At 36.5% G+C, this 12,180-nt stretch overlaps 2 protein-coding genes and 1 pseudogene across 2 annotated transcripts; 2 read left to right on the top strand and 1 right to left on the bottom strand.

Annotated features, from left to right (window-relative positions):
- Positions 1 to 5,142, top strand: LOC140809172 (chaperone protein dnaJ 15-like; annotated as a pseudogene).
- Positions 5,143 to 5,654: 512 nt separating this feature from the next.
- On the top strand, positions 5,655 to 7,369 carry LOC140809293 (uncharacterized). The gene is made up of 2 exons (XM_073166876.1): positions 5,655 to 6,668; positions 6,763 to 7,369. The coding sequence occupies exons 1-2, from the start codon at positions 5,937 to 5,939 to the stop codon at positions 6,832 to 6,834; spliced, it is 804 nt and encodes a 267-aa protein (XP_073022977.1). The 5' UTR covers positions 5,655 to 5,936; the 3' UTR covers positions 6,835 to 7,369.
- A 3,352-nt stretch (positions 7,370 to 10,721) lies between these two features.
- LOC140810671 (transcription factor MYB78-like) lies at positions 10,722 to 12,180 on the bottom strand. Its single transcript, XM_073168538.1, has 3 exons — positions 11,925 to 12,180; positions 11,606 to 11,735; positions 10,722 to 11,493 (listed from the first exon to the last, which is right to left on the bottom strand). The coding sequence occupies exons 1-3, from the start codon at positions 12,073 to 12,075 to the stop codon at positions 10,926 to 10,928; spliced, it is 849 nt and encodes a 282-aa protein (XP_073024639.1). The 5' UTR covers positions 12,076 to 12,180; the 3' UTR covers positions 10,722 to 10,925.

Raw genomic sequence — 12,180 nt, forward strand, 5'->3', positions numbered from 1 at the left:
AGGTGATCCAAACAGATATTCGACCCAACCCCAACAATATTACAGCATCAAATCTTTTTTTGGTGCTAACTGTAAAATTGGGAACTTCAAATAAATTCAGGAAGAAGGACGAAATATTATGCAGCTTCACGTTGGTCCCAACTGTCGCTCAGCTCGTAAAGCATCCTTCTTTTTGACCTAATTCCCATATTCATGTAATTTCTTGAAGTCCTAGCTTCTTAATTTATGTGGGGGTCTCTTCTTTGTTTTTTATTTGTTCTCACTTGCTGAGTTGTTGATTTTTTGTATTAGCAGTTTGGATTTATTGTCAACAGATCTTACGAGCAGGTATCATGAGTTTTCCTTTACTGATGTCGAATCAATATTTTATTATCTGTAATCTTGCATTAATTTCTTAAAAATTGACAAATCGGTCCATGGCTTTAATTTACTTCCCTTTGCTAGCTCCTTGCTCGATAAGATTTCGCTTGTTTTCATTTGTTTGATTTTTTTTTTGCTTGCTGATTTAAGTTTTTGGGGGGAATGATGTTCAGATAGATAAAAGGCGGAATCAGTATCATAGGAGGCAAAGGTTTGGGTGGGAAAGAAGGGGACTTTTCAGAGGGAGAGATAAAATACAGAAAAGAAGGTGAATTTTCCGAGATAAGTAAATGGGGGGTTCAAAAAAGGAGGGGCCGTCCGCACCTGCACTCAGAAAGGACCCATACGAGGTACTTTGCGTGTCAAGGGATGCATCTGATCAGGAGATTAAGACTGCTTATAGAAAGCTTGCTCTCAAGTAAGTTTTTCTGTTGCCTTTTCTTTTTCTTTAATTTACGTTTACTATATGTCAGCGTTCCTTCTTGTATGGCCACTTATGTGGAAAGTCTCCAAGTCTGCGCTTGGAGTTTAATGAATCTTGGGGGTATTTGGTTTGTTATTTAGTTTCTAATCATTTGTTTTTCACGGTTGTTGGTGTCTTTATGTTATTACTTGAGGTAGAGATTGATTGAAAAATCCATTGTTCTTAATGGGCTTTGTGGTTTTGAATGGAGGTGTCAGATCTTATTTTTTCATTCAATTGTTTTTTGCAGTATGAGGATATATTTTAGGACTAATTATGAATTTGGTTGCACAGTCTGCTCCACTCCCTAGTCTTGATTTTGGACCATTGGATTGTAATTAGTTTTCTCTTAATGAGGAATTTTGCGGCTGAGTTGTCTTGCTCAATGCTAACAAATGATTTCCATCTTTAATGAACCACGAAGTGTTTTGTGAACTAATATGGAGTCCGCTTTTTATTTTATTTTTTGTTCATTATGTCATGTATTTGTGTGGGGATGGCTGCAATGAATTTTTGTGTAATTATGAGTTTGAGAATACTAAAGCTCTATTTCAAGTCAATAGTCTTTTTTTCCCGGCCTTTTACACTGATGATTTGCAAGAATAGACCTTTACAAAAAAAATTCTAAAAATAAGCCTCACTCCATAAAAAACAAGTTGTCCCACATGTAATACCATCTATTGAGGTCTATATAGAAAAATGTGTACAAGTCTATTATTGCTAAGGTCCCCTTGTACACCGACACACATAGAATATCTGCCCGAGTAAATAGCAGAAAAACCGATGTCTAGACTCTAGAAGTTCTCTTTGTCGGGTTAAGGAATAATCCTAGAAATCTACAGGTATCATCCAGACAAGAATACCAGCAATCCTGAAGCTTCGGAACACTTCAAGGAAGTTGCATATTCATATAGCATCTTATCTGATCCAGAGAAGAAGAGGCAGTATGATAAGTCAGGTTTTGAGGTACACTACTCTCGCATTTTGTTTTGCGACTTAATTGTTTTTTTCCCTGATTTGATATGTTTAAGCTTATACTGTGTTTTGTTGAATGGATATGAATTTCAATATTATGTTTGTTACTGCTTGAATAAGAGTTTTCTAATTATAGTATCATCTGTCATTGATCTTATTAGGCCCTTGACGCTGAGGGAATGGATATGGAGATTGATTTGTCCAACCTTGGAACTGTGAACACGATGTTTGCAGCTTTATTCAGGTTATATTTATACTTCTTTTCTAATTTAGACTAAGTCGTTAGTATATTATACTTTGTGACTAATTTGTAAGTTGTTCGAATATCTTTATTTGGTTAGCAAGCTCGGTGTCCTATCAAGACAACAGTATCTGCTAATGTTCTTGAAGAGGCTTTGAATGGCACTGTAACGGTTAAACCGCTTCCAATTGGAAGTTCAGTCAGCGGCAAAGTACGTGCCTCCCCAACTGCGTAGAAAAAATGTTAGTTGTGTTTCTGTTATTTTATGGATTGGTTAATAGATTTCTCCTTTTGTCTAAAATCAGGTAGAAAAGCAGTGTGCTCACTTCTATAGTGTAAGCATTGATGACGAACAAGCAGAGGCTGGAATTGTAGTTAGAGTGACTTCAGCATCTCAAAGTAAATTTAAGGTGGAGATACTTCTTTTACCCATATTCAGCTCAACTCATCCTTATATCTTTCTAATTTGTAGAGAAACATTATTCTTTTTGTTCCTCGAAATGGAGGGACTGGAGTTCAATTCTAATAGTTCCTTTTCACATTTATTTTCAGCTTTTATTCTTTGAACAAGATGCAAATGGGGGATATGGGTTGGCCTTGCAGGTAATTTAATTTATTTTCCCAGTCCTCTCACTGGTAGAAACATGGAATCTGCTTTTGTGAGGAAAAGTTCCTTGTTTTGCTCCTTTAGCTTGAGATTGATTTTTCTTATATCTTTCAAACAATTCGAAGGTCACTTAAATAATGAGTTGAATGGTTGTTAAGCTACTTGAGGTCGGATATGTGGAGAATTGGATTTTATTACATTTATTGTGATCCTTGACACGTGCTTCTTTTCAAATTGTATCAGTTCTATGTGAGCTATCTTTATACCTAATAATATTTGTGTTTGCATTTGGTTAGAATGCTGAGTAAATTTTAGAAACATGCTCAATTGAATAGGCAGTCCTTGTTTTATGAATTTTTGCTACTGTTATGAACATTCACAGGAAGATAGTGAGAAGACAGGCAAGAATACTTCAGCTGGAATGTTTTTCCTGCATTTCCAGGTGTACAGAATGGATTCGACTATAAACGCGGTGCGTGAGTTATTTTCTCTACTTTTTTCCCAGTCAAGAGTCTTGCACCATTTATTTTGTTGATTATCACAACTGTTTTATTGGTCTAGTTGGCAATGGCTAAGGATCCAGAAGCTGCTTTCTTTAAAAGGCTTGATGGACTTCAGCCTTGTGAGGTCTCAGAACTAAAAGCTGGCACTCACATATTCGCTGTTTATGGTCTGAGCTTTTTATAACAAATGCAGATATGTAGAACTTTGTGGCATATCGACTAAATGCTAATGATTGCTTGAAGGTGGCTTAAAATTCCTTCACGGACTGACAGTTTGCATGTTGTTGCAGGAGATAACTTCTTTAAACCTGCTTCCTACATAATTGAGGCTCTATGTGCAAAGTCATATGAGGATACAACTCATAACCTCAAGGATGTTGAAGCTCAGATTTTGAGAAAGAGAAATGAGCTGCGCCAATTTGAGGCAGAATATAGGAAGGTGTTACTTCTTCTCCAACCCTGCTTTGTTATGAATTTTGTAATACTGGTTGCGCATGCATGTCTTTGTCACATCTCAGTCTTTCTTTGTTTTCAGGCATTGGCACAATTCCAAGAAGTCACCAATAGATATAGCCAGGAAAAGCAATCTGTAAGTTGGCTTCAGAAGGAATCTTTTCTTCTGTTCCTGCTCTTAGAGCTTATTAAGCTCCTTTGACTCCAGAGAATTTTTTCATTAACGAGCATGGATAAATACGTCACTGAGATAGGTCAAAAAGAGCAATATCTTGTGAAACCAATTTCTGTAATGGAATTCAAACATTTCTTTTATTTTTGACTTATCTAGTCAGCCTCTTACTCCAGTTATACTAGGTGTTTCTAAAGTCATTTTATACTTACTATTACCAGACCCTGTTATTACTGTCAATTTGACTAGTGCACATATATTGAAACTCGTAGACAGTGGTACAAAAAGAAAGAAGGCACGCCCTAGATGATGAGGTTCTTATTTCTGGTCAATTCTGATTTTAAAGTTAAGAGATCAAACTGAGACTTTTGATTGAAAAACATTTGCAAGTTAGGGGCAATCCTTCACCTTCTATAAATTCCCAGTCATTAGCTTGTATCTCCTGCTTGCATTCAGCCCATTTTTGGCTGCTTACTTGGGTAAGACTGTTCAAAGATGCAAGATGTACTTTTCCTCTCCTTTTTTCGGGCGATGAGGAGTATTAGAGGAGCAGTCCTTCGGCTTGGTCCACACTAGCAGTAGTTGGCTTTGAAAATATCTCTGTTAGCCAATTTTCTTACCATTATATTAGTTCTCAATAGGATTTCCTTTTCAAATTTCTATTTTGTTTATCTGAATTGGTTGAGCAAGTGTTAAAAGGACATGTCACTGACACACTGATCACACCTTCTTTGCGGTAGCTTTTGCCTCAAATATTTAATTGATTCTTACCTTCGATGCTACTTGTGAACAGGTTGACGAGCTGCTAAAACAGCGAGATGGCATACATGCAGCTTTTACCACAGCGAGATCTGTTTCCTTATCTGGTGGGAGTGGCCATTTTAGTAATGGAAGCAGCAGTAAATTTCTAGCTGATGATTATAAATCCGAGAGTCCAGGGGAAGAGGGAAGTTCAGATTCAAAGGACAAATCTTCGAAGAAGAAATGGTTCAGTCTTAACCTAAAGGGATCCGATAAAAAGTTATGAGACTGGTCATAAATTGTGCTTGATCCCTGAGTTTGAAGTTATCTCTTGCTCGCAAGATTCTCCGGTTGTACTTTGCTGTCTATAGAAGGCTCCGGCGTTGAATGCTCGATCCCATTGGGTTTTTGCAGGTCGTTCCTTGTTTGCGATATTATGTCTGTAGAATTTTGAAATATGCAGATGCTTTTGTAAGTAGATATCCTATTCTTGGATATGTTTAATATTCAATTCCAGCGTTGGTCGTTGGGATTGCTGTATAAACCGTAGTGGAATTCGTTGTGATGCTATTGTGGCAACTATTTCATATATTTGTTTGTATGCTATGTTTTTTTATTTTGTGACTAGCGAGGTTTTATTTAGCGATTATATGTTTACATCTTTTAGGAAATTTCAATGTTTTGATGTAACACTAACGCACTATGATTGATTCATAGTATCACACCATATATCTTATTAATTTAATTTAATATTGTTAGATATACTACATCATAATCAAATACAAACTTCAGACTCAATTAACTTAAATTAAATTAAAAAAAATAAAATCGAAAATACGAAGATATCCTGAATCTTTTCGGACAATTCTTTTTTAGAAGGAAAAAAATGTCATATAATTTATGTATTTGACGTGAAAAATCACATTGCAGGTGTTTGATAAAGATAATTTATTTGATTTTTAAGTTCAATCAATTTACATTTTTATTTTAAATAATATAATTTGAGTAAGAAAAAATCTTAAATAATATAGCCTGTAGTATATAATACTAACAATATGACCCGAAATTAGATCCAACTTGTCAACAGACCCGCGAGAAAAGATCCGAGTCCCTCCGCCTCCATACTCATATATAAAACGCCACTGGCGAGTTTCCTATAATAACAACCATGGAGGCACAGCTTCTCTCTCTCCTCTTCTCTTCTCCAATTTAATCAAATACCGTTTCTTTTGTTTGATCAACAACTCCCCAAATCGAAGTAACAATTAACAAGAAAAAGAGCTTAATTTCAGAGTGTTTTGATTCTATAATGGCTACGAATACAGAAAGATCGAACAAGGCGGCGTTGCACAATTTCACGATGCCTTGCGACCTGCGGTGGGGCAATCAGAGGTTCCTCCGCTGCATGAAAGTGAACTCCGATGGTCAAATCTCACCCCTCCGCCGCTTCACCACCACAACCACCGGTGCTCATTCTTCTCATCATCATCATCATCATCATCATCACCGTTCAATTTCAATCCAACAGCGCCACGCCGCAACCAGAGACAGAGAGAAAAGAGAATCCTCTGCTGATGGATCCCGCAAAGTGGGCTCCACCCCTCCGCCCTACCGATCATGGGATCGCTGCCGTTAGAGAGAAGGTTATGCTCGATCTTCAAACAGCGGCTGACAAGATGAAAGACGCGATTTTTAAGGAGGGTCTGGAGGAGGGCGTGGCTTCGGTCGCTTTTTCTCCACCGCCGCCGCTCGCTGATTTTCCGACGCTGCCTTCGGCGGCGGTGGAGTTACCTCACGGCGAGACCCATAGACCGTGGAGTTTGAGGACGAGGCGAGCCGCGTGTAAAACAACGCTGTTGAATGGGTTTTCATCCGGTAGAAACGGTTGTGGTGGTTTCGCCAGAAGTGACTGCGGCGGGGGGAAGGCGTTGACGGTGGATGCGAGTATGCCCATTTCGGGATTCTCTCCGGTGTCGGCAGCGGCGACGGACAAATCTCCTCTACCGAGGAGTGGCGGCGAGAAGAAAGACCGGGAGAAATTCTCGGTGGCGCTTTCAAAGAGAGCGATCGAAGAAGACTTCTTGACAATGGTTAACCACCGGCCCCCGCGCAGGCCCAAGAAAAGAGCTAAATTTATTCAGAAACAGTTGGATGTAAGTACATGAAAATTCTTACAATTTTATTTCAAAAACTATAAATTCAAAATCTGGAATTACTAATAATTATTGCATTTTAAAAAAAACGCAGACACTATTTCCAGGATTGTGGTTGACAGAAGTTACAGCAGATATGTACAAGGTTACAGAAGCAGCTCCGTAAACAATTAAGAAGGCCATCTTTGGATTTCCATCGTTCTCAGTGTTCTGAAGCTGAATTTTGAAGTTAGGCCATCTTTGGATTTCCAATATCGTTCTCAGTGTTCTGAAGCTGAATTTTGAAGTTAAGGAAGGCTCCATTACAAAGTACTCTAATAAATTCGGAGTACAAGAAAAGAATTTGACGTTGTTTTCCGATTCTAATTTTTGTTTAGTCTTGATTCATACTTGTTTCATATAATATATATTGGGAATAAAGAATGAGAGAAGGTTGGTGTGGTGGGAGTTTTTTTTATTTTTATTTTTATTTTTTATTTTTTGTGGGTGAATTGATGAGCACAATGGCTCGCACATCACATGGTTTTTCGTGCGTGTTCAACGAGGTATCAAATGGGCTGGACCTATCCAACATGTTAACCCAGTTGGATGATGGGCTTGGTCAGTCAATCTATATAAGATTATGGGCCGACCAAACCTGAGATTTAAGATCCACAATTTGTCGGTATCTAACACCTCATTGCATTGGCATTTAGTGAACCCGCACCCTAATTTCTTATTTTTGAAAGAGAGAGAAATCAGATGCCTTGATTAAAAAATAATTACAAACTCATGCAACTAATTCTCCCATCTTATTTATAAAAAATCTCTAAAGATCCCTTAATTAAATTATTAGAATTCATCTTATTTGATTATGTTTAACGAAGGACGACACTATATCGATCTATATAGTTACCATATGTGTATATATCTCAATTTCACATTATCTTTTGTGAGACGGTTTTATGGGTGAGAAGGGTCGGCTCGATTTATAACTACTGTTAAAAGTAATATTTTCGACATTAAAAGTAATATTTTTTTCAAGAGTTAGGTCATGTTTGAAATCAATATTGTGAGACTGTCTCTAAGTGTTTGTGTTTTCCTAAACACTTAGTGCAATAACATGATGCCACTCTATACATATCCATCGTCATAACGAACCAAATTAGATATCTGAAATTCAACTATCAAAATTTCTTAAAAATCATCCTTCAAAAATTTTCATTAATTTCCTTAACCCCACTAGAACATAATTATTTAAATTAAATTTAAGTTATTGGAAAAGAATTATTTATGTTTTTCTGAAAAAAAAAAAAAGAATGTTTAATGTTATGTGTTTTTCAAGTGGAAAAGGGAACATCATTCCCACTCACAACCTTTGCGTGTGACCCTGCTTGAAGCCCATCATTGGAAAAGTGATCCAATGACCACTTTCTTGCCTCAGAGGCCCGTGTATATATATATATATATATATTGAAAATTTTTGTTTTACGTGAGCTTAGGCCCGCGCGCATGATCTCATTGTTTGAAGATTAAAAGTCCTTCTACATAGGACATGAATCGGTTCCATTCCACGAATATTTGGCTAAACTAATTAGTGTTGCAACAGAAGAGGGCTCATATGAATGGGAACCCTCACTGTAACCAGGGACGGAGCCACCCTAAAGGCTGGGGTGGACTCCAGCCCAGGCTAGATTTTTGGGCCTACTAAAAAATATGGATGGATTAGCGACGGTTTTACTACATCCGTCGCTAAAATTTTTGAATTTATTAAAAATTTTAGCCCATAGCCCACACTACAAAAAAACAGATGGATTAGCGACGGTTTTCCTACATCCGTCGCTAAAATTACGACGGTTTAGTTCTAACCGTCGCTATATAGCGACGGTTGCGTATAAACTGTCGCCAATCGGCGACGGTTTAATCAAAACCGTCGCCGATCTAAATCGGCGACGGTGTTTGAAAGAGCCATCGTTAGTAGCGACGCTTAGATATCGTCCGTCGCAACTAGCATTCAGTCCAGTCTCAAATTATTTCATGGCTACGTCCCTGACTGTAACGCTACTGCAACCTGAACTTGCTGACGAGTTTGAGTTGGAGCATGGCGACTTGGATTCATGAAAATCACGAGCGAGATTCATGATCACATTCATATTCATAGGCCAGAATATGTAAACCTATCTAAGCTCATGATCAGTACTCTAGAATTCGCTAGATAGAATACATACAGCCTGCATGCGAGCCACCAAATATTCACTGATCTGAGCTTGAGCTCGAATCAATTTAGGAGTGATGATTTGAATCACGACACAAATTATCCATCGCTGTCATAAAAAATTTGGAAAGGGAGAGTGTATTTGCTTTCAAAATTTCCATTTTCACATGAAACCTTATCCAGGTGCCATTAACACGCGAAATGCTAAAAATCCCATCACCTCATTAATCGAATACTGATTCTGTAGGCATGGCATGCATATGTTCTCCCTACGTTGATTCTAGCTGAATTTATAGTAACATTTGGAGCACATCTCATGATGCCACCTATCTTCTTTACCTAATCAACTTTCAATACACCTTGTACTTTCAGAAAATTTCCAAATATTTTTAATAGTTTACTTAAATGAAAGAAAATGCCCTCTTGAGCTAGCTACATTTTTTTTTCAAGTAAATTCTTGACTGAGTTGGGCTTTTAATTATTCATGATAGTGTTGATAGATTAAATTTAATGCAATCCCTCGTTTCCCAAAAAATTCAAAGCAAAATGACCTATCATTCATTTATTTATTTTGTTTTTGTATTTTTCGATGAATGCCAATTAAGTTGATTTAACATATGTGGAATTAATGTGGCGTGCACCTTGAGAAGAACGAAGATTGACACATGTCATGGGACCTTAGTACCTTAAAATTGTTCTATTCAATATCTTGTTTATCAAATTTCTTACTCGTGACCAAAATAATAAAGGAAATAATTATTTTTTCATATTAAATTATCAAATTTTGGATTTTGATACACTAATTTTTTATTTTCGATCAACATTCTCCTATGTCACATCAACATGTTTAGTGTTACGCAGCGATATGATCAAAATAGCGGAAAAATAAAAGTTAGTGTATGAAAACTAAAATTTGAAACAAACACCCAAAATTGAATAAGTTAGTTGTAAAAAAACTATTTTTTCAATTAGTTAATATAAAAAATATTTTAATTTCATATGAACACATAATTTGGATGATAAAATTACGTACTAAACTTCTCGTGTAGGATTGGGTGTTGGGTCCAGTTATAGCTTAGTCCACTAAAAGATGATGTACAGATGTTCCACTTGGTCACTACCAAGCTCGTGTCAATCTATTCTCAATCTCACGCGATCAGTCACCATCCAATAATATCATATCAGCTAGCTCATTTTTTATTCTAAATTTACAGATGTTTAATTAATTTTAACATGATTATTAAAGCTAGCAGGTCCATGAATTTATAGAGGCCGTTTCCTTTTCTTCTTCTTTTTTTCCTTTATCCCCGGCCCTAGATTTTGAGCTTTCACAAGTTGTTTCCACGTCTTATGATTAGACAACACATTGAGCATGAATTTGCTTCTTTACATTAAAGTAAAAACTTGTATAAGACGGTCTCACATGTCGTACTTTGTGAGACGAATCTCTTATTTGAGTCATCCATTGACTTTTTATCCTAAGAGTATTATTTTTTATTTTGAATATCGATAAGGTTGACATAACTTACAGATATATAATGATTCATGAGACCGTATCACAAAAGACATACTCTTACAAGAATGGGCCGCTCCTTTGTTCTTTTTCTTCCTTTATCGTCGCATAATTTGTAGCATTAAATGATTGAACTTTCCTTTATGTAATAATTAATTCAGTAACACATTAATATATACATTTCAATCAGCCCACAAAATCTTGATATTATAGAAAAATACATAGTAGGATCCATTGCATAAAGTCGTATGTAAATATCATCAATAATTATATTCATAAACCAGAAAACTTATTATGTTTTTCCCGGCCATCTTTTACATAGTAAGAGAGACTTGGCTCATCGATCTCCGACAAACACATGCATAAAATTAAACAAATATCTCGTCGTGCTTACACAGAAGATCTAACTTTACAAACAGTGAAAATCCAACAAAAACTTGAGCATTATCATATATATATATAATATAGAAGTTGATATTCAACGATCTCTTTTCAAAGGCCCTACCAGAGAAGAGAAAAGGGCAACCCCAAAGTCCAATGTATTATTTACCTAAACACCAATCTTTCTAAATTGCCACAACTCGTCGGTTTCCCAAAAAGTACACCTTCCCAACTCATCTCCGAACAAATTAACACCCTCCGTGTGGCATTCGGGCAAGGAAATTTCCTGGGAACCCATCTCAGGCATCATTCCATAACTAGGAAGGTCGACATAGTAACAATCATCGTCGATTACAGAATATGCACGGGCAACTTGAATGTCACTGCTTCTTAGATCTTCAGCAAAATCGCCGTGTTCTGAGTTAATATTTACAAGGTTATTTGGTTTTGGATGTAGAGAGTGGAGGGCCTGGTTAAGAACTGGTGAAGGGGCTGTAAATACTTGAGTTTCAAAGCTGGAGACTGAAGAAGAAGAAGAAGAAGAAGTTTGATCTGATGATTCTTGTTTCATTTTTTCTAGTAATCTTGGTTTCCAAAACTTGCGAATTGCTTCGACAAATTTCTTGCTGTTGGAATCGACCTTCAGTTGTCGTGCCTGCTTTTGTACCCTCGTTCTCCAGTAATTTTTTATTTCGTTATCCGTTCTTCCTGGTAAATGCTGTGCAATTTTGGACCATCTACAGCCCCATAGAATGTCTAAATATCATATATTTTACGCATCTATTTTTTTTTTTTTTTTACTTAAGAGGAATTCTTGCCCGATTTTATACAAACTAAAACTAAATTTACCTGTTTCCCAATTCTGAATGGAGCTCAAGAATCAAGAGCTGTTCATGTGGGGTGAGGTTTCCACGCTTAATATCAGGCTTCAGATAATTCAGCCACCTCAATCTGCAACTCTTCCCTGTTCTCTTCAAACCTACATATACAGCGAAATTCATTCAAATAATGTCGAAACATGTACAATTTTTCTAACTAATACATTTTCCGATATCTTTAAAGGAATTTGTATTTTTTTAAAAAAAAATTTTGATATGTAATTTTATTTCTTTTAGATTTTTATCTGATGTATAGTGAAGCTAAATAATGGAGATTTATTTATATATACCTGCACATTTGGCTAAGGAATTCCAACTGCCTTCACCATGGCAAGTCACGTATTGGATAAGAAGATTGTCTTCTTCAAGAGTCCACGGCCCTCTTCTTATCTCACTTCCATTTTCATACAAATCGCTTCCTATGACGCTACTTTTACTCATGATGATCAAAAGAACAATTGGAAAAGAAATATAACCGAAGGGATTTCTTGGTTTAGCTTTCTTAAAAAGTTGGAGAGAAATTACTAAACTCAAAGCTGGTTTTAT

The sequence above is a fragment of the Primulina eburnea genome, chromosome 13 (genome assembly GCF_022965805.1).
Source record: "Primulina eburnea isolate SZY01 chromosome 13, ASM2296580v1, whole genome shotgun sequence".
NCBI classification, from domain to species: Eukaryota; Viridiplantae; Streptophyta; class Magnoliopsida; order Lamiales; family Gesneriaceae; genus Primulina; species Primulina eburnea.

Coding starts and splice junctions, on each gene's coding strand:
- LOC140809293 (XM_073166876.1), top strand. CDS start 5,937: ATGGTCAAATCTCACCCCTCCGCCGCTTCACCACCACAACCACCGGTG. Junction 6,669..6,762: donor TTATTCAGAAACAGTTGGAT/GTAAGTACATGA, acceptor AAAAAAACGCAG/ACACTATTTCCAGGATTGTG.
- LOC140810671 (XM_073168538.1), bottom strand. CDS start 12,075: ATGAGTAAAAGTAGCGTCATAGGAAGCGATTTGTATGAAAATGGAAGT. Junction 11,736..11,924: donor TTCCTTAGCCAAATGTGCAG/GTATATATAAAT, acceptor CTGTATATGTAG/GTTTGAAGAGAACAGGGAAG. Junction 11,494..11,605: donor CATTCAGAATTGGGAAACAG/GTAAATTTAGTT, acceptor ATGGGGCTGTAG/ATGGTCCAAAATTGCACAGC.